This window comes from Cyprinodon tularosa, unplaced genomic scaffold (assembly GCF_016077235.1).
Source record: "Cyprinodon tularosa strain WSP-4 unplaced genomic scaffold, ASM1607723v1 ctg560, whole genome shotgun sequence".
In the NCBI taxonomy this organism is placed as follows: domain Eukaryota; kingdom Metazoa; phylum Chordata; class Actinopteri; order Cyprinodontiformes; family Cyprinodontidae; genus Cyprinodon; species Cyprinodon tularosa.
The window spans coordinates 1,040,788-1,063,862 of NW_024039297.1; the positions used below are offsets into that span (position 1 = coordinate 1,040,788).

Genomic DNA, 23,075 nt, shown 5'->3' on the forward strand with positions numbered 1-23,075 from the left:
TGGATGCATAAACACCTGATTTTATTTCAGTGTTAAATTCTGTTAAAAGTAACAGATTTAAATTAAAAATGTCTCTGGATCTTTACTGGTTGATGATTTTCTTTATTCGGACCCTGCTGATTTTTAATTGGTTACTCCTGATCTAAAGCCTCTAGCTCTACGCTATTCCCGCCATTTTGAATTAAAAAAGCTTCCTGGAAGCGAAACGTCTTGTGGATTGTTTTTCAGCTTTTTTCGAATGACAGAAAATGTTCAATTTGATGTTTTTGTGTCAGAGATTCTCTTCTTACCTGAAACTGATTTCAATAAAAACCTCCAAGGTGACTTTCTGACATATTTATTTTATTCAAATTTACCAAAACTTACCTTTTATTATCATAAATATCCATTTATTTATAAAAGCTTGTTTTTTTCACAGCTCAAACATTTATTGTCTAAATGAAAAGCTTTAAAGGAGTCTGAGTTCTTCATCCACAGCTGCACAGATGTTTCCGGTCAGTCCCTAAAAGGCTTCACTTGTTCCAGCCGATCACCTCGTAGAACAGAGCCTTGAGCAGCCGAGCCTCGAACGTGACGGTGTTCCTGCCGATGTGAAGGGGGGTCTCCTCCAGAGGCTCCTCGATGATGGCCGGCACCTCCTTCCCATAAGCTGCAGGGAGACGAAGAGGAAACGGCCCCTAAGCCCCTCCCATTTGCATCCGTGTGTCTGTGGCTGTTGTGTAACTGCGACTCACCCTCACACTGCTCCAGGAACTGAATGCACTCCTGCACCACGGCGTCCCGCAGCATGACCATGTGTTTGGACATGTTCTCCAGCAGGGAGAGGAAACAACGCTTGGCGTAGAACCAAGTATCCGTCCCCAGCTAGACATGAGCATAAAAACACAGACAAGCGCCAATAAACTCAGCGTTCTGTTAAAGTCAGAGGCGTCAAAAGTATTCCTGCTTATTACTCCAGTAGAAATATAAATCCTGCTGTGGAAAAACACTTTCTGTAGAAGTTAGATCATCAACTTTTTACTCCAGTAAAAATGTAAAAGTAGCATTTTTAAAATTACTCCTCATTAGAAAACAAGCCAAATGAAAAACAACGTTAATTAGTGAAATTGTGATACTTGTATTTTTGCAAAGATGTCAGTTTTATTCAGATCCTATAAAATTGTATTTTCCATCGAAAAGTACTAATGTGTATTACCAGAGATGGGAAGTAACGAAGTACAAATACTTCATTACTGTACTCAAGTAGATTTTTCTGATATTTTTACTTTACTACTTATTTTTATGGCGACTTTTTACTTCTACTCCTTACATTTTTACACAAATATCTGTACTTTCTACTCCTTACATTTTAAAAAATTGGCTCGTTACTTTAGTTTTGAATCATTTCAATGGAGTTACCGTTATTATTTTTCACGTCATCAATACCAAATTCAATCTAATTGGATGGGAATCTACGTTGCATTTGACGCACCACTACAAGATGAATCGACAGATTCGGCGGTATTCATTGGCGGCAAATCATTGCAGCTTGGTGGCGGTGGCGTTAGCATAGTAGCATGGACGACGAGATGATTGAAAATGAACACAACGGAGATCTAGTCCTATTGGCAGACATCCATTTAAAATGTAGGCAACGGCATGAAAAAAGTGGTTTCTACTTTTACTTTTATACTTTAAGTAAATTTACAAGCCTGTACTTTGTTACTTTTACTTGAGTAAAGAAGTTTAATCAGTACTTCCACTTTTACCAGAGTATTTTTTAACACAAGTATCTGTACTTTTACTCAAGTACGGAAAGTGAGTACTTTTGCCATCTCTGTGTATTACTCCAGTAGAAGTAGAAGATCAACTTAAGCTTTTTACACCAGTAAAAATGTTAAAGTTCCATCTTTAAAACTGCTTAAAGTATAAAAGTAAAAGTAATGCAGGAAAAACTGTGAAGGATAGAAGCTTTACTGCTCTATTCTATTAAAGGAACATTTTTCTACAATTCTGGATGAAAACTTCCTTATACTTCATTTTAATACTAATAATAATAAGTAATAATAATAACGCCAAAAATAAGAATGAATAATCTAATTTTAGGGATTGTATTAATTAAGCCCAGCTGACTCGTGCTCATGTTTATCTATTTATAGAAATGGCTCAAAAACACAGTCACATGGTGTTTCATCCACACGCCTTTCAAATGGGGCTTTAAAATTAATAAAAAAAGGTTTCAAAGTTATTTTTTAAAAAATATTTTTTTATAGCTGTTTAAACAAATAAAATTAGATTAAAAATTCCACCTGACATGTGTGACTCTGTGGGAGTAATGCAGCAGCAGGTATTAATTTTTAGCCCCGCCCACCATCATTGGAAACTAGACGCTGAGACCTTTCCAAGGAGGGGTCAGAGGTCATTGTGCGACCATTTCAGGTGATGGAACCGGCATGCGTTACATAAGCTGCTCTGTTATTCTTATTTTCTATTCAGTTTGGTGATTTTATTGGTAAATTTTTATGAATCAACGACTAAATCTGAGGAGCAAAGACTTTTCCTCATGCTGAAGGTCTCCAATAATGGAAATCAGATTATTTTATCTGACCAGATTACCTTTTATTAGTGGAAAAATGCATTTTTGTACTTTTAGCATTGAGCAAAAATCTCATTTCCTCCCAGCACTCTGCCCACTAAAACCTTTGTGGAACAAACATGCTTCAACTTATTCAGTCCAGATTAGCTTGACTGATAGTCAAGATGTGGATCTATAAGGTGGATCCAGAGTTTCAAATGGGCTTTATGGTGTTTTGCAGAGTTTATTTAGGAAATAAATTGGTTAGGCTAAATATTTTTCATTTATTCTTTGTTTAATCGCCTATAAATCAGACGTTGATTTTTAAAATAGTGATTCCACCTGAAAATTATTCCTCAATGCCTTTTTGTCACATAAATACCAACAACTGTATTTCAAATTTATAGTTTGGGAGCTGTATTTGCTTTAATTAATATATGGAATTTCAGGTGGAATTTGCTCCTAAGAGCCTCTGGGTTTAAGATATTGAAGCTGCCTCTACCTGCGGTTATGTTAGCTGATCCTATCAAGAAACTGATTGATGTAAGAATTAAATAACAAACCTTTTTATTATACGGATCCAGGCTCTTTATGACTCGAGAGATGCCGAAGTCGTAGTTCCCTTTGACACAATACAACGTCCTGAAAAACAGTCCAGAGGATAAAGATAAACTCGCTGCGTTTTTCTATAAGTCGGAGCATAAAGTGGTGTCCCTAACCCCGGGGATCACACTGACCCGATGACCAGGTTGACGATACAGAGGTGGAACACCTTTTTGTCTGGATCATCGTAGGAGAGCTGCTCCTCCTCTTTCTCGATCTTCCTCATCAGCTCCTCAGCCTGTAGAAAGCAGAAAAAAACAACTCACATCATCTCAGGTCACTTTCCAGTTCACCGCATCATCCAGTCTAAGGAAAACCAGCTGATTGCCAAAGCAGATGGCCGCTCACACTGAGCCTGGTTCTGCTGGAGGTTTCTTCCTGTTCAAAGGGAGTTTTTCCTCTCCACTGTCGCTACAAGCATGCTTAGTGTGAGGGATTGCTGAAGAGTCAATGAGTCGATGCATTCAGCTGGTTTTCCTTAGATAGAAAACTTTGAATCAATCTGACTGGATGATCGGGTGAACTGGAAAGTGACCTGAGATGACATGATGTGAATTGGAGCTATAGAAATAAACTGAATAGAATTGAATTAAACTTTTTCGTTTGAGGATAATTTCATTCATTCAAATTTTACAGCAAAAATTGCATCGAAAATATAAATGATGCGCTTCTGTCCAGTTTTAAAGCTTGCCTCTTTTTTTTCTGGGGTGTGTAATATCAACGTCTTTCATTCCTGGCGGCCCCCCCGTTCAGGAATGAATGGTGAACAATCTACAAACACTGTGAGGTGAAGAGTTGAGGACAAGAAGGACAACAAGAAGAGTCCCTTCTGTCCAATCAAGAACAAGTAAACATTCTGCAGGAAGTGCAAAGCTGGGCAGCAGAAGGCAGGTGGCGCCCCTCCTCCCGTCATCCTCTATGACACCCTGGTGAACTCTGGGTCACCATCACCCAGGAGCGTGTGCTCCAGCTGCAGCAGACCCCCCCCCCCCCAGCAGAAAAGGCGATCGGCTGCAAAACGGAGCCCATTGTCACTCAGATAAAATGATAAAGGAGCGCGTGTCACTATCCGATCCGTCCTGGGAGCACGAAAGATCCGGGTCGCCGAAAAATGACGTTTTTCTTAAAATAACTGCATTTGCTCTTGGATTAAAAAGGTAAAAGAGACATTTTGCCAAAGGAACAAGACAAATTTACAATTAAAATAAGAAAACACAATTATATTGTCTTATTTCCAGCATATATTATCTTATTTTAAGAGTAAAATTACTCATTCCATTGGCAAACTATCTAATTTATCTACTCAAATCAAGGGTTAATACACTTAATTTAAGAGGTTTTTACTTATTTCTAAATCATTTGTTCAGTGTAAAACATTAAAGAATGCTAAACTACATCCTGTTGAAAATATTGAAGACTTTTCTGGAAGAAATGGAGGCGTTTTACATTCTCTCCATTCTATTGCGTGATGTCATCATCGGACATGTTCAGCGCAGTCACAGCAATGTTCCAAAGGATATCTAGGTGTATTGCTTTTTTTGTTTTTAGAAAATGCAATATTCAAAGACAAAACCTTTAACTATTAACAAAAATATCTAAAAGGACCCCCCCCCCCCCCCCCCCCAAAAAAAAAGACAAAAGAATAAAAAAGTAAGAAAAACAAAGTATTTGCCTACCCGGAACTTATTTGGTTTGCGCTTCCGGGAACGGATCGGGTGACAAACGCCTAAAGATCATAACATGATTTTCTGGGACATGAGGTCAGGAATCTGAATCTGAATCCTCAGATCTCCATCATTAGATTTAATGAAGGTGAGAATCTAGAAAGAAGAACAATCAGTTCTGACGGTTTGTCACCTCTTCGTTTTGGCTCATCATGATGTAGGAGACGCACAGGTTGGCCAGAACCACGGCGCACACGTTCAGGATCTACAGAAGGACACGGACACACACATCATCATCATCATCATCACCATCAGTGGCAGCCAGGGCTACTCGCTAGCCCGTCTGCAGCGGCCAGGGCTAACATTAGCACGTCTGAAGGGCCAGGGCTAACGTTAGCCCGTCTGCAGCGGCCAGGGCTAACATTAGCACGTCTGAAGGGCCAGGGCTAACGTTAGCCCGTCTGCAGCGGCCAGGGCTAACGTTAGCCCGTCTGCAGCGGCCAGGGCTAACGTTAGCCCATCTGCAGCGGCCAGGGCTAACGTTAGCCCGTCTGCAGCTGCCAGGGCTTGCGTTATCCCGTCTGCAGCGGCCAGGGCTAACGTTTGCCCGTCTGCAGCTGCCAGGGCTTGCGTTAGCCCGTCTGCAGCTGCCAGGGCTAACGTTTGCCCGTCTGCAGCGGCCAGGGCTAGCGTTAGCCCGTCTGCAGCGGCCAGGGCTAACGTTTGCCCGTCTGCAGCGGCCAGGGCTAGCGTTAGCCCGTCCGCAGCGGCCAGGGCTAACGTTAGCCCGTCTGCAGCGGCCAGGGCTAGCGTTAGCCCGTCCGCAGCGGCCAGGGCTAACGTTAGCCCGTCTGCAGCGGCCAGGGCTAGCGTTAGCCCGTCTGCAGCTGCCAGGGCTAACGTTAGCCCGTCTGCAGCTGCCAGGGCTAACGTTAGCCCGTCTGCAGCTGCCAGGGCTAACGTTAGCCCGTCTGCAGCGGCCAGGGCTAGCGTTAGCCTGTCTGCAGCGGCCAGGGCTAACGTTTGCCCGTCTGCAGCGGACAGGGCTAGCGTTAGCCCGTCTGCAGCTGCCAGGGCTAACGTTTGCCCATCTGCAGCGGCCAGGGCTAGCGTTAGCCCGTCTGCAGCGGCCAGGGCTAACGTTAGCCCGTCTGCAGCGGCCAGGGCTAGCGTTAGCCCGTCTGCAGCGGCCAGGGCTAACGTTAGCCCGTCTGCAGCGGCCAAGGCTAACGTTAGCCCGTCTGCAGCGGTCAGGGCTAGCGTTAGCCCGTCTGCAGCGGCCAGGGCTAACGTTAGCCCGTCTGCAGCGGCCAAGGCTAACGTTAGCCCGTCTGCAGCGGCCAGGGCTAACGTTAGCCCGTCTGCAGCGGCCAGGGATAACGTTAGCCCGTCTGCAGCGGCCAGGGCTTGCGTTAGCCCGTCTGCAGCGGCCCTCTCTCTGTATAGCTGTGTGCGAAGTACCGCTAGCTCTGATGGAGGTTTTTTTGTTTTATTTGGCAAAATGTTCATTTGATTTGTGTTTATCTGACTCCCCCAATAAATAAAATAAAGTCATAATTTATTATTATTTAGAGACTATTAACTAACAGGAGGTGAAATGCAGCTCCAGACTAGCTTTGAATGTGGTGATGTCATCAGTACGCTGCTGTTCCAATGACCCAGATTTATGCTGCGTCATCCTGTTCTCTCTAAGTTCAGACTTTTCTGCGTTCTCCTAAAGAACAGACTTGGAGAGGAGACGAGTCGGTACTCGTGAACTGAGAAACAGTGAAGGAAACACTCAGTAGGGGTCCAATCAAAGGGAACCAGAAATACCTAGAGATGGAGCCATGCCCCATCTTCTACGCCCTCATATTTTGCTGAGCTCTCTGGACACTTGGCTCCATTCATCCTCCATCAGTACAGAGCATTTCTCTTCCCAGAGATTGATGTTTCCGCCTCCGTGCTTCATGGTTAGGACACTGTTTTTGGGTTTGTTCTCATCGATGTTCATCTGAATCCTGACTCACGCACAGTGTGAATGGATTTCATGTTTGCTCTACGGGGAATTTGGTTCTTTCTATGTGTCGTCTATGTAGAACCGAAGCAAAGAAGGAGGAGAAACACCAAAGCAAACAGGGAGAGGTCGTACTCCCAGTGGGAAACACAGCAGAAAAACAGCAGCCAGCTCTTATTTTACTGAATGTTTGCATTTGCAGAGACATTCCTGAATGTTAAACTGCTGCACCTGGACAGAGAGGCAGACCGCCATCGCTCCCCCTCCCTCCCTCTGGGTCATAAACTCACCGAGTCGTAGTGGTTCTTGACGATGGGCTCGTAGAAGTTGACGGCCTCCTTGTATTTGTTCTGCATGAAGAGCACGTGAGCCACGTTCAGCTTCCAGGTTTCGTCCTCGTTGCAGAACTCCATCGACTTGCGGAAAATCTTCTCCACCATCTGGAAGTTCTCCCGGTTCCAGTAGATCTTGGCCTGGGCCATGAGAACCACGACGTATCTGAGAGCAGGACAGTTCAAAGCATGAGAACCAGCAGCCGTTTTTCTGTCGGTGGGACGATCGTCCACGCGCTGCTGCTGTGTTTGTGTCAGACTGCGAAGCGTCTGATCATGTTTCCTCACTTCTCCTGCAGCTGGTCGTAGTCCTGCACGCTTTTGCTCTTGACCTCATCGTCTCGAATATATCTGGGGTCCTGAAGCTGAACGAGGAAAGAAATTCACATTAAATTATTCTTTTTTTTAAAACAACCTTATAGTTTATTTCCTAACTAAGGTTTTTTTGCTTGTTAGAAAATCTGGAGACGGATCTGTTTGTCTAGACTTTACGTTTACAGATGATCTGCATCCAATCAGGTTCAGTTTGAGAAGATTTTGCTGAGAGGAATGAAGATAAATCAAAGAGAGAAAAGCTAACTGAGGCTTTAACTGGAGGGAAATAAGCTTTTTCAAAAGCCTTTAAAATCACCTTTTTAAACAACAGAGAACAACTTCAAGCTTTGAGAAAATACATCATGATTTAAAAAATAAAAATCTTACCCACCCTGCAAAAAAGTGTCTAAATAGATAATTTTTTCTTAAAATAAGTGCATTTTTAGACAATTTGCCAAAGGAACAAGACAATTTACATTTCAGATAAGAAAAAAAAAATCTATTGCATTGTTTTATTAAAGTACATATTACCTAAATATCTTATTTTAAAAGTAAAAAATCTCATTCCATTGGCAGATCATCTTATTTAGCTGCTAAAATGAATACATTAAAATTTTTTACTTATTTTTTTAGTCTTACTCCATTGGCAGATTATTGCATTTATTCTGAGAGCAATCTTCTTAGAAAAGATAAATAATTTAACAGAATCTGCTCTTACTTTGTATGTAAATCTCTAAACAGGATGAAAAATAATTTTTGGTTTGGTCTAAAATCATAAAACTTTGACAAGTTTTGAATCCAGAGCTGAGAATCAATTTAAAAAAATCTGTTAACTTCCAAATCTCTAGATTTAAAAGAGATTCTTTTCAATCAGGTCTGATCTCAAACTCTCAAACCTTTTTTTTTTTTTTTTTTATCAATCTAAGGTTACATGAATCCATCTTTGGGAATTATTAAAAGATGCATTTAAAATATGCTGGTGAAGATTCTCAGTCATCCAGGTCGTAGTGAATTTCTTGTGAATTTCCAAACGGCCAAAGTCCAGGGGTTTTTTTTTTACTTTTTTTACTTTTATGGAATAATTTAAAAGCTCAAAAAAGTAGTTTTTGCTGATTGCGGTCCAAATGAGTTGACTGTTTATGAACGGAAACACAATATTTCTGCAGATGCTATTTTTGCTCTGCTTCATAATCATGAGCCAATGGATGTTGGTCCATCCGTTAAAGCCCTGGTATATCTGAAGGTTTTCTGTAACCATAGCGACACTAATGAAATAGTTAATCTGATCAGGATTCAGCCTGTAAACTATGATCAGATCCTGATTGAATTAAATCCGGATTCTACTGGATGATTGAAACTGGGCGGAGGAACAACCAACCACCTGCTTTGCCTGCTTGCGGAGCTGTTCCGTCAGTTTTCCGTTCATCTCCTCGAACTTCCTGAACGCCTGTAAGACAATCAGAGCAGAGAGTGGAAATGGTTTCCTTTCTGACCCCCACGTCTGAATGATGGATTATTTTCAGTGGATGCGAAACACGCTGTACCTCCTCTGGCGCCACCTGGCTGGTCAGCAACGCGTCCAGAAACTCGTACTGGTACTGCAGAGGGAACCGAAGCATGAACATGTGAATATGGAGCAACGTCAGAGCAAAGAAAAAGACATTTATTGATGGAAAATTATTTAAGAAATATGCTGGTGAAGATTCTCAGTCATCCAGGTTATAGCCATTCTAAAAAAAAAAAAAAAAAAAACTTGCTTCTAAGTTTGAAGACGTTTCGCTTCCCATCCAGGAAGATTTTTTAATTCAAAAATATTTTTTTTCTTTCAATTTCTGAAATTGATATTTTTTTCCCACTTTTTTTGGAACATTTTAGAAACTTGGAAAAAACGATCTGAGACTGAACATAAAAAAACAACAACTAAAAACTTGAAAACTAAAAATAGATTTTAATTTGAAAAGATCTGAAACTGAAAAATTTTTTTTTTCTTTTTTCAGTTTCAGATTTTTTTTTTTGGTTTCAAACTGCTGCACCCTTGGCATAGGGGCGGGGCTTAAATGATACAGGGTCTGGAACAATGAATTCATGATCCCTGGATGAACTATTTTATTCCTGAACTCTTGGAAGTTGGAAAGTGTTGGAAACCAAACTGGGTCGGCAGTTTCAAACTGGAAAACAAAACAACACTGGAATCTTAAAAGTAAAATTTCTTTATGGTTTTAAAGTTTTTCTTTCCCGTTTCAAAACTAGTTTTCAGTTAAAAAAAGAAGCTTTGAACAGACTTTATGGCCTTAATTTAGCTCCATATATGGAGGCAGGTGGACGTCTGAGGTGGGGGCTCACCGGGGAGAGGAACTTGTAGGTGAGATGAACGTTTTCTGCCAGGACGTCGGCCGCCATGTCGAAGTACTGTGAAGCAGATAATCCCGTTAATCCCACTTTAATTAAACCAGTGTTTCACAGTATGAACATAAGGCAAACAAGCAGCAGCTGAAAAGGTCAAGTCACTGCAGAAGAGGAACTGATCTAAAAACAAGTTAAATTTAGTGGATTTATTTTAGGCAGACTTAAAATGATCTGCCCATGGAATCAGTATATTTGCAGGCTTAGATATTACTGCTTGAATTAAGACAATTAAGTTTTTTTTTCTTTCCTGGGCAGCGGTGGTTTTCCAGGGATAAATAATTGTGTTTATATGAAAGATCTTCTGTAGAGGCTCGTCTTGCTCTGGTGTTTGACTGAAAACACACAGTTCATACGGTTTTCATTTATCTTTGTCTCTAAACACTTTGAACGCATCACCATCATATAATAACTAATGAAACTTGGCTACCAGGCAACAACCAATCAGAGCTCACTTTTCTCTCCGGTTCAATCATCACCCTTAGTTCATAGATAACAGTCAGCAGACGTCAGCATCATTGTTTTTGTCTTTGGAATTTCAAATCTTTTCAGAAGGGTTTATGCGTCCATGAGACCACAAATTTTTCTTTTTATTGACTGGTTAATTGAAGAAATATAGTCAGTTACTGAGTTTCCTCTCCTAAGTTGTCTGGTCTGTTATTTAAATAAACTGTTTAAGTTGTCTTTTGACACATAATGATTATTTTCATCATATCTATTGCTGGAAATGTGTTAATGTCGCTCATTAGTTTGTAATGAATAACAGGAGGCCCCAGATTTTCTTTGAATGAGTCCAGACTTCATTGTTTTCTAGTCAAGGACAGACTTGGCGAGAAGACGAGTCCGTACTCGCGTTCTAGTGAATTGAGAAACGGCCAAAGGCTTGAAGCTCATCAGCCTGAATGGGATGAATCTATAGAATACACATTTACTTTAACACCTAAATAACCTCAAACTTTTTTATTTTGATGATATTCTGATATTTTAGTTGAAAAAAAAAACAGTTAATATACTGTTAATCTATATAAATGCATTGTTTGTTTAGTCTTACGGTGTCTGGGATAAATTCAAAGTCTGATGAACTGAAGGAAGCCTGGGGGGGGGTCTCTGTACCGTGTTTGCAGTATGTGGTGATGTCATCGGTACGGTCTCTGTACCTCGTGTCTGCGGCATGTGGTGATGTCATCAGTACGGTCTCTGTACCTCGTGTTTGCAGTATGTGGTGATGTCATCGGTACGGTCTCTGTACCTCGTGTCTGCGGCATGTGGTGATGTCATCAGTACGGTCTCTGTACCTCGTGTCTGCGGCATGTGGTGATGTCATCGGTACGGTCTCTGTACCTCGTGTTTGCAGTATGTGGTGATGTCATCAGTACGGTCTCTGTACCTCGTGTCTGCGGCATGTGGTGATGTCATCAGTACGGTCTCTGTACCTCGTGTTTGCAGTATGTGGTGATGTCATCAGTACGGTCTCTGTACCTCGTGTTTGCAGCATGTGTTGATGTCATCAGTACGGTCTCTGTGCCTCGTGTCTGCGGCATGTGGTGATGTCATCAGTACGGTCTCTGTACCTCGTGTCTGCAGCATGTGGTGATGTCATCAGTAAGGTCTCTGTACCTCGTGTCTGCAGCATGTGGTGATGTCATCAGTACGGTCTCTGTACCTCGTGTTTGCAGCATGTGGTGATGTCATCAGTACGGTCTCTGTACCTGGTGTCTGCAGCATGTGGTGATGTAATCAGTACGGTCTCTGTACCTGGTGTTTGCAGTATGTGGTGATGTCATCGGTACGGTCTCTGTCTATACCTGGTGTTTGCAGCATGTGGTGATGTCATCGGTACAGTCTCTGTACCTCGTGTTTGCAGCATGTGGTGATGTCATCGGTACAGTCTCTGTACTTCGTGTCTGCAGTATGTGGTGATGTCATCGGTACGGTCTCTGTACCTGGTGTTTGCAGTATGTGGTGATGTCATCGGTACGGCCTCTGTCTATACCTCGTGTTTGCAGCATGTGGTGATGTCATCGGTACGGTCTCTGTACCTCGTGTTTGCAGTATGTGGTGATGTCATCGGTACGGTCTCTGTACCTCGTGTTTGCAGTATGTGGTGATGTCATCGGTACGGTCTCTGTACCTCGTGTTTGCAGTATGTGGTGATGTCATCAGTACGGTCTCTGTACCTCGTGTTTGCAGTATGTGGTGATGTCATCGGTACGGTCTCTGTACCTCGTGTTTGCAGCATGTGGTGATGTCATCGGTACGGCTCTGTACCTCGTGTCTGCAGCATGTGGTGATGTCATCAGTACGGTCTCTGTACTTCGTGTCTGCAGTATGTGATGATGTCATCGGTACGGTCTCTGTACCTGGTGTTTGCAGCATGTGGTGATGTCATCAGTACGGTCTCTGTACCACGTGTTTGCAGCATGTGGTGATGTCATCGGTACGGTCTCTGTACTTCGTGTCTGCAGTATGTGGTGATGTCATCGGTACGGTCTCTGTACCTGGTGTTTGCAGCATGTGGTGATGTCATCAGTACGGTCTCTGTACCTCGTGTTTGCAGCATGTGGTGATGTCATCGGTACAGTCTCTGTACTTCGTGTCTGCAGCATGTGGTGATGTCATCAGTACGGTCTCTGTACCTCGTGTTTGCAGCATGTGGTGATGTCATCAGTACGGTCTCTGTACCTCATGTCTGCAGTATGTCGTGATGTCATCAGTACGGTCTCTGTACCTCATGTTTGCAGTATGTGGTGATGTCATCAGTACGGTCTCTGTACCTCGTGTTTGCAGTATGTGGTGATGTCATCGGTACGGTCTCTGTACCTCATGTCTGCAGTATGTGGTGATGTCATCGGTACGGTCTCTGTACCTCGTGTTTGCAGTATGTGGTGATGTCATCGGTACGGTCTCTGTACCTCGTGTTTGCAGTATGTGGTGATGTCATCAGTACAGTCTCTGTCTATACCTCGTGTTTGCAGCATGTGGTGATGTCAGTACGGTCTCTGTACCTGGTGTTTGCAGTATGTGGTGATGTCATCGGTACGGTCTCTGTACTTCGTGTTTGCAGTATGTGGTGATGTCATCGGTACGGTCTCTGTACCTGGTGTTTGCAGTATGTGGTGATGTCATCAGTACGGTCTCTGTACCTGGTGTTTGCAGTATGTGGTGATGTCATCAGTACTGTCTCTGTACCTGGTGTTTGCAGTATTTGGTGATGTCATCGGTACGGTCTCTGTACCTGGTGTTTGCAGCATGTGGTGATGTCATCAGTACTGTCTCTGTACCTGGTGTTTGCAGTATGTGGTGATGTCATCAGTACGGTCTCTTTACCTCGTGTCTGCAGCATGTGGTGATGTAATCAGTACGGTCTCTGTACCTCATGTCTGCAGCATGTGGTGATGTCATCAGTACGGTCTCTGTACCTCGTGTCTGCAGCATGTGGTGATGTCATCAGTAAGGTCTCTGTACCTCGTGTCTGCAGCATGTGGTGATGTCATCAGTACGGTCTCTGTACCTGGTGTCTGCAGCATGTGGTGATGTAATCAGTACGGTCTCTGTACCTGGTGTTTGCAGCATGTGGTGATGTCATCAGTACTGTCACTGTACCTGGTGTTTGCAGTATGTGGTGATGTCATCGGTACGGTCTCTGTACCTGGTGTTTGCAGTATGTGGTGATGTCATCGGTACGGTCTCTGTACTTCGTGTTTGCAGTATGTGGTGATGTCATCGGTACGGTCTCTGTACCTGGTGTTTGCAGCATGTGGTGATGTCATCAGTACTGTCTCTGTACCTGGTGTTTGCAGCATGTGGTGATGTCATCAGTACGGTCTCTGTACCTGGTGTTTGCAGTATGTGGTGATGTCATCAGTACGGTCTCTGTACCTCGTGTTTGCAGCATGTGGTGATGTAATCAGTACAGTCTCTGTACCTCATGTCTGCAGCATGTGGTGATGTCATCAGTGCGGTCTCTGTATCTCGTGTCTGCAGCATGTGGTGATGTCATCAGTAAGGTCTCTGTACCTCGTGTCTGCAGCATGTGGTGATGTAATCAGTACGGTCTCTGTACCTCGTGTCTGCAGTATGTGGTGATGTCATCAGTACGGTCTCTGTACCTCGTGTTTGCAGCATGTGGTGATGTCATCAGTACGGTCTCTGTACCTCGTGTTTGCAGTATGTCGTGATGTCATCAGTACGGTCTCTGTACCTCATGTCTGCAGTATGTGGTGATGTCATCGGTACGGTCTCTGTACCTCGTGTTTGCAGTATGTGGTGATGTCATCAATACGGTCTCTGTACCTCGTGTCTGCAGTATGTGGTGATGTCATCAGTACGGTCTCTGTACCTGGTGTTTGCAGTATGTGGTGATGTCATCGGTACGGTCTCTGTACCTCATGTCTGCAGTATGTCGTGATGTCATCAGTACGGTCTCTGTACCTCATGTCTGCAGTATGTGGTGATGTCATCGGTACGGTCTCTGTACCTCGTGTTTGCAGTATGTGGTAATGTCATCAATACGGTCTCTGTACCTCGTGTTTGCAGCATGTGGTGATGTCATCAGTACGGTCTCTGTACCTCGTGTTTGCAGCATGTGGTGATGTCATCAGTACGGTCTCTGTACCTCGTGTCTGCAGCATGTGGTGATGTCATCAGTACGGTCTCTGTACCTCGTGTCTGCAGCATGTGGTGATGTCATCAGTACATTCTCTGTACCTCGTGTTTGCAGCATGTGGTGATGTCATCAGTACGGTCTCTGTACCTCGTGTCTGCAGCATGTGGTGATGTCATCAGTACGGTCTCTGTACCTCGTGTTTGCAGCATGTGGTGATGTCATCAGTACGGTCTCTGTACCTCGTGTTTGCAGCATGTGGTGATGTCATCAGTACGGTCTCTGTACCTCGTGTTTGCAGCATGTGGTGATGTCATCAGTACGGTCTCTGTACCTCGTGTTTGTAGCATGTGGTGATGTCATCAGTACGGTCTCTGTACCTCGTGTTTGCAGTAGAGCAGCAGCAGGTTTCCAAAGGTGACTTGTGGGAAAGATGGCTGCTGCATGAGAAAAGCCATCTTCTCAAAGCCCTCTGATGGCTTCAGGTCCATGTTCATCAGCGCCTGGTTGTGCAGAGTCACCGGGTCCAGCTCCTGCAGAACATGCACGTCTCAATCAGTTACATCACTTATTGTGTCTCTGGTTTATTTATTCTCTGTAATCAGACAGGAAATAGGAGGCTGGGGAGCATTAAAAACTAAAAACTCATCATGCAGCCTAATGGATCCATTTCTACCCCTGCTACAGGTTAAGGTTTATAAAACTGTTGACCTGTTTATGCAACGGTTCTCTCTTTATTCACTGGATTGCTGATTGCCTGAAAAAAGTGAAGCCATCATCTACCATATTGGTACTCCCCACTCCCACAGAGACATACAGTAAAACTGCCTCCCTGTGCAGCATTGGCTGCTAAAACCAGCAGTTTTCTGTCTGCAGGAAGACGTTCCACAGGTAATTTCATAGTCAATGGATGACCTAACCAATAAATCCATCTATAGCCGATGCATCCTATAGTATAGTTATATATATGTGTTTTATATGTATATATGAACAGTTCTTCATATATAACTGGATAGTGCATGTTTGTGTTTGTGTGTATCAGAAGAAATTACCATAAAATGTAATTAATCCATGTATATATTACATGTTCATCATCAATTTAGCACTTTTGGCACATCTGTATTATTCGGCTCCATTAACATTAATTTTATTGTGATGGATTTTTTTATAATATGTTATAGAACATGATTTACAGACTTCATTGACTATGAAATGTGATGGGTCTATTTATTTTTTAAATCATAAGTTAAAGTAATCTACTGATGCTATGAAACAGCCAGTCTGTGTCAAAGTGATGATTTTATGTTTATTCTAAAAGTCGTAAGTCCCCCTGAAAATGAAAACATCATCGTTGTTCGATGCTGTAGCGCACAGATTGTTTACATTGCAACCGGTCTAACTAGGGAGTACCAATATGGCGGCTGGTGGCTTCACTTCAACCCTGTACTACCAACTGGCGATTAGTGGTTCAGGCTTGTTGGTGTATTTATCCAATACCGCCACCAGGAGGCAGCATTAGATAGTCATAGTGGCAGAACATTTATCTAAATAACAGCCTGATAGGATGATGGATCCATGTGAGCTTTCACTCCTATGCGTGCAGAACGGAGCCATGTGGACTCCGGCGATGGCGGTTACCTCCTCTGTTCTCGGGGGCATGTCTGTCAGAGCCTCCTGAGCTGCTTTCACTGCAGGAATCCACATGAAGCCGTAGAGAGAAGAAAAGAACACAGAATATGTCAGAGCGTTTCAGGCTGCGTCGGTCTAAGACAATTAAATCTTTACTAACGGAAAAGATCAACAGTTTGGCAACATGGAAACATGGAAGGAAAAGCAAACTATGACGTCAATCAGAGGAGCGTTCTGCTCTCCTCATCCCAGCTCCTCCTGTCAGAGAGATTAAGGCTTCAGATCTCAACCTGCTCTCTGATCACATTCATTAAAGGTTCTGTGAAAGTTTCCCTGTAGGATAAAACCTCTTGATTCTAATAGAGATGTGTCTATGATCGACTCTGATCGCCAGGATCATAAAGAAGATCTTTAACCTTCAATTCTATTCAGTTTATTTCTATAGCTCCAATTCCCATCATGTCATCTCAGGTCACTTTCCAGTTCAACCAGATCATCCAGTCTGATTGATTCAAAGTTTTCTATCTAAGGAAAACCAGCTGATTGCATCGACTCATTGACTCTTCAGCAATCCCTCACACTAAGCATGCTTGTAGCGACAGTGGAGAGGAAAAACTCCCTTTGAACAGGAAGAAACCTCCAGCAGAACCAGGCTCAGTGTCAGCGGCCATCTGCTGAGGCCCACTGGGGTTCAAGGAGACAGAAGCAGACATAGAAAAAGAAGCATAGATACAAAAGGCAACTGTCAACCAGCTCCACAGGCGGCCCCGTCCAGGAAACACACAGCCAGGCAGACGAGCTCCGAGCCAGCTCCCATGTCAGAGGATGAAGAGAGCACATCCAGTTAGTCACAGTCAGAGAAACAGGACTACACTGGAAAACAGGCCAAGCTCCAACATCTAGAATTGAGATTGAACTAACAAATTCTGCAGAGTGGGACAATAGAGATAGAATGAAGCAGAATGATCAGATCATTCACACTGAATATGAACTCTTTCTATCTGTCTGCATCATCTAGTCTCCAACGCTTCTTCTTTATTAATTACTCTCTGATGCTCAGAAGCTCATGAGTCGGCGCTCCTGCTGCTCAAAACGCGCTGCAGGACCTTTTGCTGCACCTTGATGCGCTTCAACCATTGACTTTGCACGTAAACTAGCTGCTTCTGCTGCCTCTGCTGGTGTAAATGCAGCATTAGAAGGGAACCTTTGCTGGTTCAGAAGCTGTCATCGGCAGCAGCTGGTGCCAGCCCTTTTAAAGGAATGACCTCAGGACTGGGATGGTTACCGTTCTTCAGCTGATACTTGCTGGCTGCTTTGAGGTTGAAGGCTTCGATCAGGGCAGACTGGTGCAGGACCAGACTGTTCCCCACGCTGTGATCGTCGATGCCTTCCGTTTTTAACCCCACGTCCAGCTCTGGTAAGACAGGAGGATGCATATGAAAACACACTTTATAAAGGACGGATAGTAAAGTAAAGACGGACGAAAGCCTGTTCCCACCTGGATGTTCCCTTATTCCTCTTTCGATGATCTCTGTGACGCATTTGAGGGCCTGATTGTAGTTCTTCATGCTGTAGTGGGTCAGGGCGATGTTGTAGGACAAAGCTAACACACAGAGTCAACAAAGAGGGACTAGTGTTAAGTTTAGGAACCAAGGACAGAGTCTGAAGGTTTGGAGAAGTAATGAAAAGTAACTAAAACCAGCTCAGAGTTAAAAACAACAAACAAACAGGTTAACATCTCTGGATTTTGGACACGGTGTCCAGTAAAACCAGCATCACCTGGAACGAATCCCAGCAGCTGCGTGGCTGTGATGAACTTCTTGCAGGCCTCCTCATATTTGCCGTCCTGGTAGAGCAAACAGCCCATGTTGTAGATGTAGTCTGGGTCTTCCTTCGGTAGCTGCTCCAACAACGACTGAGAGAGAGAGAGAGAGAGAGAGAGAGAGAGAGAGAGAGAGAGAGAGAGAGAGAGAGAGAGAGAGAGAGAGAGAGATGCAGGGTCAGGCTGAGCTGCCGGATGAAACGGTACTGGACTGACTGTGATTTAATGTAAAAACTCTTCACCTTGGCTGCAGAATAGTCTTCCTCACAATATTTGATACAAGCCTGCAGCTTCACCATCTGGATTTAAAAAAAAAAATCGAGAAAGAACTGGTTAAAGAGAGAAAACATGTCAGAGACGTACATTTTCATTCATCAGTTCATTGTAGAACCTCTGAAAAAAAACAAAAAAAAAGTGAGAAACTGAAAAATCAGCAGCGGATTTAATTTCAATCTGAAAAACTCACAGAGAGAGAAGATGCAATTAGAAGAGTTTATTGATACAATAGTTTGAACTTTGGCACTCAGGCCTCGGCAGGAAACATAAACGCTGATTTATACTTTAATGCAGATAAACTGATGTATGAGAATAAGGATATTTCCCCCGGGCCTGAAACTGGTGGTGGAGTTTAGATAGATGAAGTCTGGTTAATCCATAGAGGCTGGTATGCAAGGTGATGCTAGAGTTAGATGTCACTGAATGAACAAAGTTTGCATAAACTGTCCATGAAGAGCAAGCATGAAGCGACTGTGGAGAAAAAACTCCCCTTTGGGAACAAATCTCTGGCAGAACCAGGCTCAACATGGCGGTCTTCTGCCGGACCGTTTAAAGTGACAGGGAACTCCATGAAAGTCTGGAGGGAGTACACACTGGAGGTGAGGTTGAAGGAGCATTGAGGAGGAGTTGGATGAGCTTACTACGATGGTGGAGAAGTGGATGGAGGTGGGTTGTCTGAATCAAAGTCCGACATAGGAGCCGAGAGATGATTTGGAGTGGCTTTTAAGGAGAGTGCTGGAAGATCATTGGGCATCGAGGAGATGTAGCTTGAAGCGGATTGGCTGCATCGGAGGCGGATCAGCCTCAGATTGAATGGAAGTAATCAGAGTTTCTTCAGTTGAATTTCCGCCTTAGCTTCATATGACCTGATTTTCAGCTTAATCAGCAATGACTGACATTAGGCTGCTCAGAAATTCAAAAAACCCGATTTTTTCCCCAAACATTGAACACAGCATATTGATCTGACAAACAAAACTCTGCAACAGCATCAAACAGCAGCTCTTCTGAAGCAGCAGAATCTTTTTTGTTGCTCATCATCACAAAGACAAAAAAAAATAGCTGCTTTCTACCTAGAAATGCAGGAAATAGTTTTTCAGAGTCTAAATTTCAAATGTGGGAACATTTCTGACACAAAATGTTTATTTCCTTCCTTCCTCTGGAGAACTTTTTATTACAGATAAAAAGATGGTGGATGTCTAGAATCTTCCGCTTATTATTTTTGTAGGCTGTGTTTACTGTTCTACCTCCAATATTTAGTGTTATTTTGCCTTGTTTACTGCAAAAATTATCTAAAAATGAGTAAAAAAGTCTAAAAGTAAGTGTATTTACCCTTAATTTGAGGAGGTAAATAAGATGATTTGCCAATGGAATGAGTATTTTAACTCTTAGAATAAGATAACTAGATATTATACACTTGAAATAAGACAATGCAATAGTTTTTTTATTATTTTAAATGTAAATTGTCTTATTCCATTGGCAAAGTGTTGCAGTTACCTCCTTAATTCAAGAAAAAATGCACTTAATTTAAGAAAAAATAACTTATTGAGATTTACATTTTTTTGCAGTGTTGCATCTTATTTTTTGTATTTATTTCCCACCTTTTCATGTTTAGGCGACATAATACTCTGCCTTCCCTTCTTTTATTCAAACTCTTGACAGTTAAGCTGCAGTTCAGTATTTCAGAGCCTTTCTAGAGCCCAACATCATAAACGGGCCCCATGTTGTACCTTGGATTGGCTGCTGGGGTTGTCCAGGACAAAAGAGGCCTTGGTGGCTTCAGGGTAAGCCCCGGCTTTGTACAGGGACTGGGCGTAGTACAGCTTGTACTCCTCCACCTCTGGGTGCAGCTGGGTGAGCTGTTCATAGCACTCTGCTGCGCTGCTGAAGTCCTGGATGTGATAATAGCAGAAACCCAGCAGAGACAGAGCCGCCCTGGACTGAGAGAGAAACAAAACCATACAAAATTAATCTCTACAGTGCAACAAGAACTCATTATTTGACTGTATGTGTTCACAGGGGCGGATTTAGGAAATTTGGGTGCCTGGGCCAAGACAGGGCCCTCTGAATTGAGAAGAAAACACATAAAACAGACCCATTCTCCAGATGTAGAAATGTTAATAGAATAGACATCCATTATCTGTTCTAGGTTGTGTCCCTCTCTTCTTGTCCCTTTTCTTCTTGTTTTCCTCTCTATGTTTTGTACTCAGCTGACTTTTCATGCTGTCTCTAAAGGAATGAAAGATTTTTTCCAAGCACTAAGCTCACTTAGCTGATTGCTCCTTCCTGTGTTTCCAAAAAGGCCAAAGTAAATAACCCAGTCCTTCTTTTCACTGTAGACAAGCCATGATCTGCTTATCTGTTCTCCATTTTTCATTTGGATGAAATAATAGCTGCATGAATCATGACAGCAGACAAGATAGAGGAGAGCAGGAGGCGGGGTTACCAATCTACTCGCTCTGGAGAGCAGAGTTCGCTGCTTTTAGATGTTGTCTCCAAAGTCTCCAGTAGCAGAAAAAAGTCTCTAGATTTGGCGCTAGGAGCTTTTTAGAAATCAAAGTGCTAGAGGGGTCTGAAAAGTGGCTAAATATAGCGACTAAAGCGCTAAGTTGGCAACACTGCTCTTTGCATGGTTTGTTTTCAAATGGTTTGCTGCTGTCTGTTTGGACCATTCTGAACATGTGCAGCAAATGGACTGATCCAAGATGGTGGACACTGAAGGGGGGGGGGCACAGACACACTTGATATTATCAGCGTTATGATGACATTTTAGCAAAAGGATTTTTATCAAAAACATAATTAATGAGCACAAATAAGGAATAGTTGTATTAACCATACAGACAAAGACGTCCATCCCCGTGAACACTAGGACGGAACTCAATGGGAAAAGAAATGATCTGGTTTCTGACTTTAACCGTTGCGTATATTAGCTGCGACATATGAATCAAGATGCTATGTGATTGACAGATGACCGTTGATATATGATTGGCTGAATTTAGGTGTTCAGGCTGACGTAAAACTAACTGGCCTGCAGAAGATAACGAAAAAAAAGACAGATTTTAAGACAGGACTTTTTTTTAAATAGAAATTTTCTAAATTTTGGGACAATAAGGTCTGATAAACATTTATATACATGTTTAAGCCAGAATGATTTGATATTTAAATATGATTTTACTACGACTTAAAATCCTGAATAAGTTCTAGCAGGCATTCAGAGAGAAACAGGAAGATCTGTAATATTTGACCAGAATCTCTTAAACTTAACTCTAAAGTCTCACAAACAATGAGATTAATCCTCTTTATTAACCGAGAACCCCCTAAAAATACATATAAATACTTCAGTATTAGTTTGTATTTATTTATACTTTAACAGTTTGCAGTTTCTCAGACTCACCTTGGTGTGTTTCTGAAGTTGGCCGTTTAGAAGCTGGATAGCCTCCACATACTGGCAGTCTCTAATCTACACCAAATAAAACAAGCAGAGAGGTCTGGGTGACGTAATATCTACCGACAGGTTTTAATAATAAGCCAAAAAAATGAAAAGAAAATCATTTAGAAACAATTAAAGTATCAATCATCATTATAATCATATAAATCTAATGGAACATTTACAGAAATGAGAGCCATAATTAGAAAAAAATGAAATTAAGTTTTGTTTTCCACATTATTATTTTTTCCTAATTTAATGAAGCAGCTGCGTCGCTGCTAATGTAGCCGTTTGACCAAGAAGCTAATTTCTGTCCAAGCAGCGAACTTCTCACCAGGCCGTAGATGGTCGCCGTGTGTTCTCCATCTTTAATCGCTGTCATGGCTTCCAGAAAACAGCTTCAGACTCATCAAACTTCCCGCTTTTCCTCCTAAAGCGGAGCTGTTTATCATAGCATCGGTGCTAGCTTGGATTCAGAGGACTGGGAAGGAATGCATAGGAGCTGTTACCTAGCAACGACGGAGACCGGAAAAAGATAATAACGGGCGTCTGCAGCAGCCAATCAGATAACAGACTTATATTGTCAGCTCAGCCCCCAACTGCACATCAACCAATGGGATGTTGGTTGTTTTTTATAAGAAGCCGTTATAAGATAAAGAGGAAAATAGTGGTTATATTACATTGGTATGTAAATAACTGTTATCTGTAATTATTAAGTAGGATTTTAATACATTATAAGTTCAAGTTTTAATCAATTGTCATTATACATATATATATAAAAGCTCTGACATATATTCCCATTATATATATATATATATATATATATATATATACATACTGTATATATAAAAGCTGTGACATATATTCATTTATTATATTTTATTAACTGTTGGTTATTACAGTTAATTAAACATGAACTGTAACTACTTACATTTTGATCACACATAACAAAATAACTGAACATTTTTTTTTTAACAGTGCAGAAATACCTTTTTTTTCCTACAGTGGGGAAATTTGCTTGTGAAAGTAACTGGAAACAAGTAGACAGAAACCACAAGACTCACACACAGAAAATATATATAAAAAGATGCAAAGATTTAAAAACTGTAAAGTTAAAATGTTCAGAAACATAGAAAAATATACCCTCAGAAAGGAAAATTACTGTAACATTATCTATAATAAAATGCATATTTGGTTAAAAAAAGGAGTAGGCCTAATGTTAAAGTTTTAAAGAAGAGATCAGAAAAACAGCAGCTAGTTGACAGAAAAATGTGGAAAAACTGGAATCAGAAGGATTGTAGAAACAAACTCTCCTGACAAAAGTCAGTGGAAATAGTCATTAGAAGCAACCTCTGTGTTGCTTCTGAGCCACTTTGCTTCCTAAAGTCAGTAACACCACTAAAGCTTGTTCTCCTTTACTTTTCTGCTTTTCTGAGTCGAATCTGAGAAACGCA

The 23,075-nt window shown here is 42.2% G+C and overlaps 1 protein-coding gene across 1 annotated transcript; it reads right to left on the reverse strand.

Moving 5' to 3' along the window:
* Nucleotides 1-321: 321 nt before the first annotated feature.
* On the reverse strand, nt 322-22,143 carry flr (fleer). Its single transcript, XM_038305691.1, has 19 exons — nt 21,956-22,143; nt 21,589-21,654; nt 19,925-20,134; nt 18,164-18,220; nt 17,879-18,014; nt 17,598-17,702; nt 17,385-17,513; nt 16,109-16,158; nt 14,851-15,003; nt 9,808-9,873; nt 9,009-9,062; nt 8,846-8,911; nt 7,438-7,514; nt 7,108-7,315; nt 5,015-5,086; nt 3,292-3,395; nt 3,118-3,196; nt 735-864; nt 322-649 (listed from the first exon to the last, which is right to left on the reverse strand). Exons 1-19 carry the CDS (start codon nt 22,001-22,003, stop codon nt 513-515), a joined length of 1,947 nt encoding a protein of 648 aa, XP_038161619.1. The 5' UTR covers nt 22,004-22,143; the 3' UTR covers nt 322-512.
* Nucleotides 22,144-23,075: the final 932 nt, after the last annotated feature.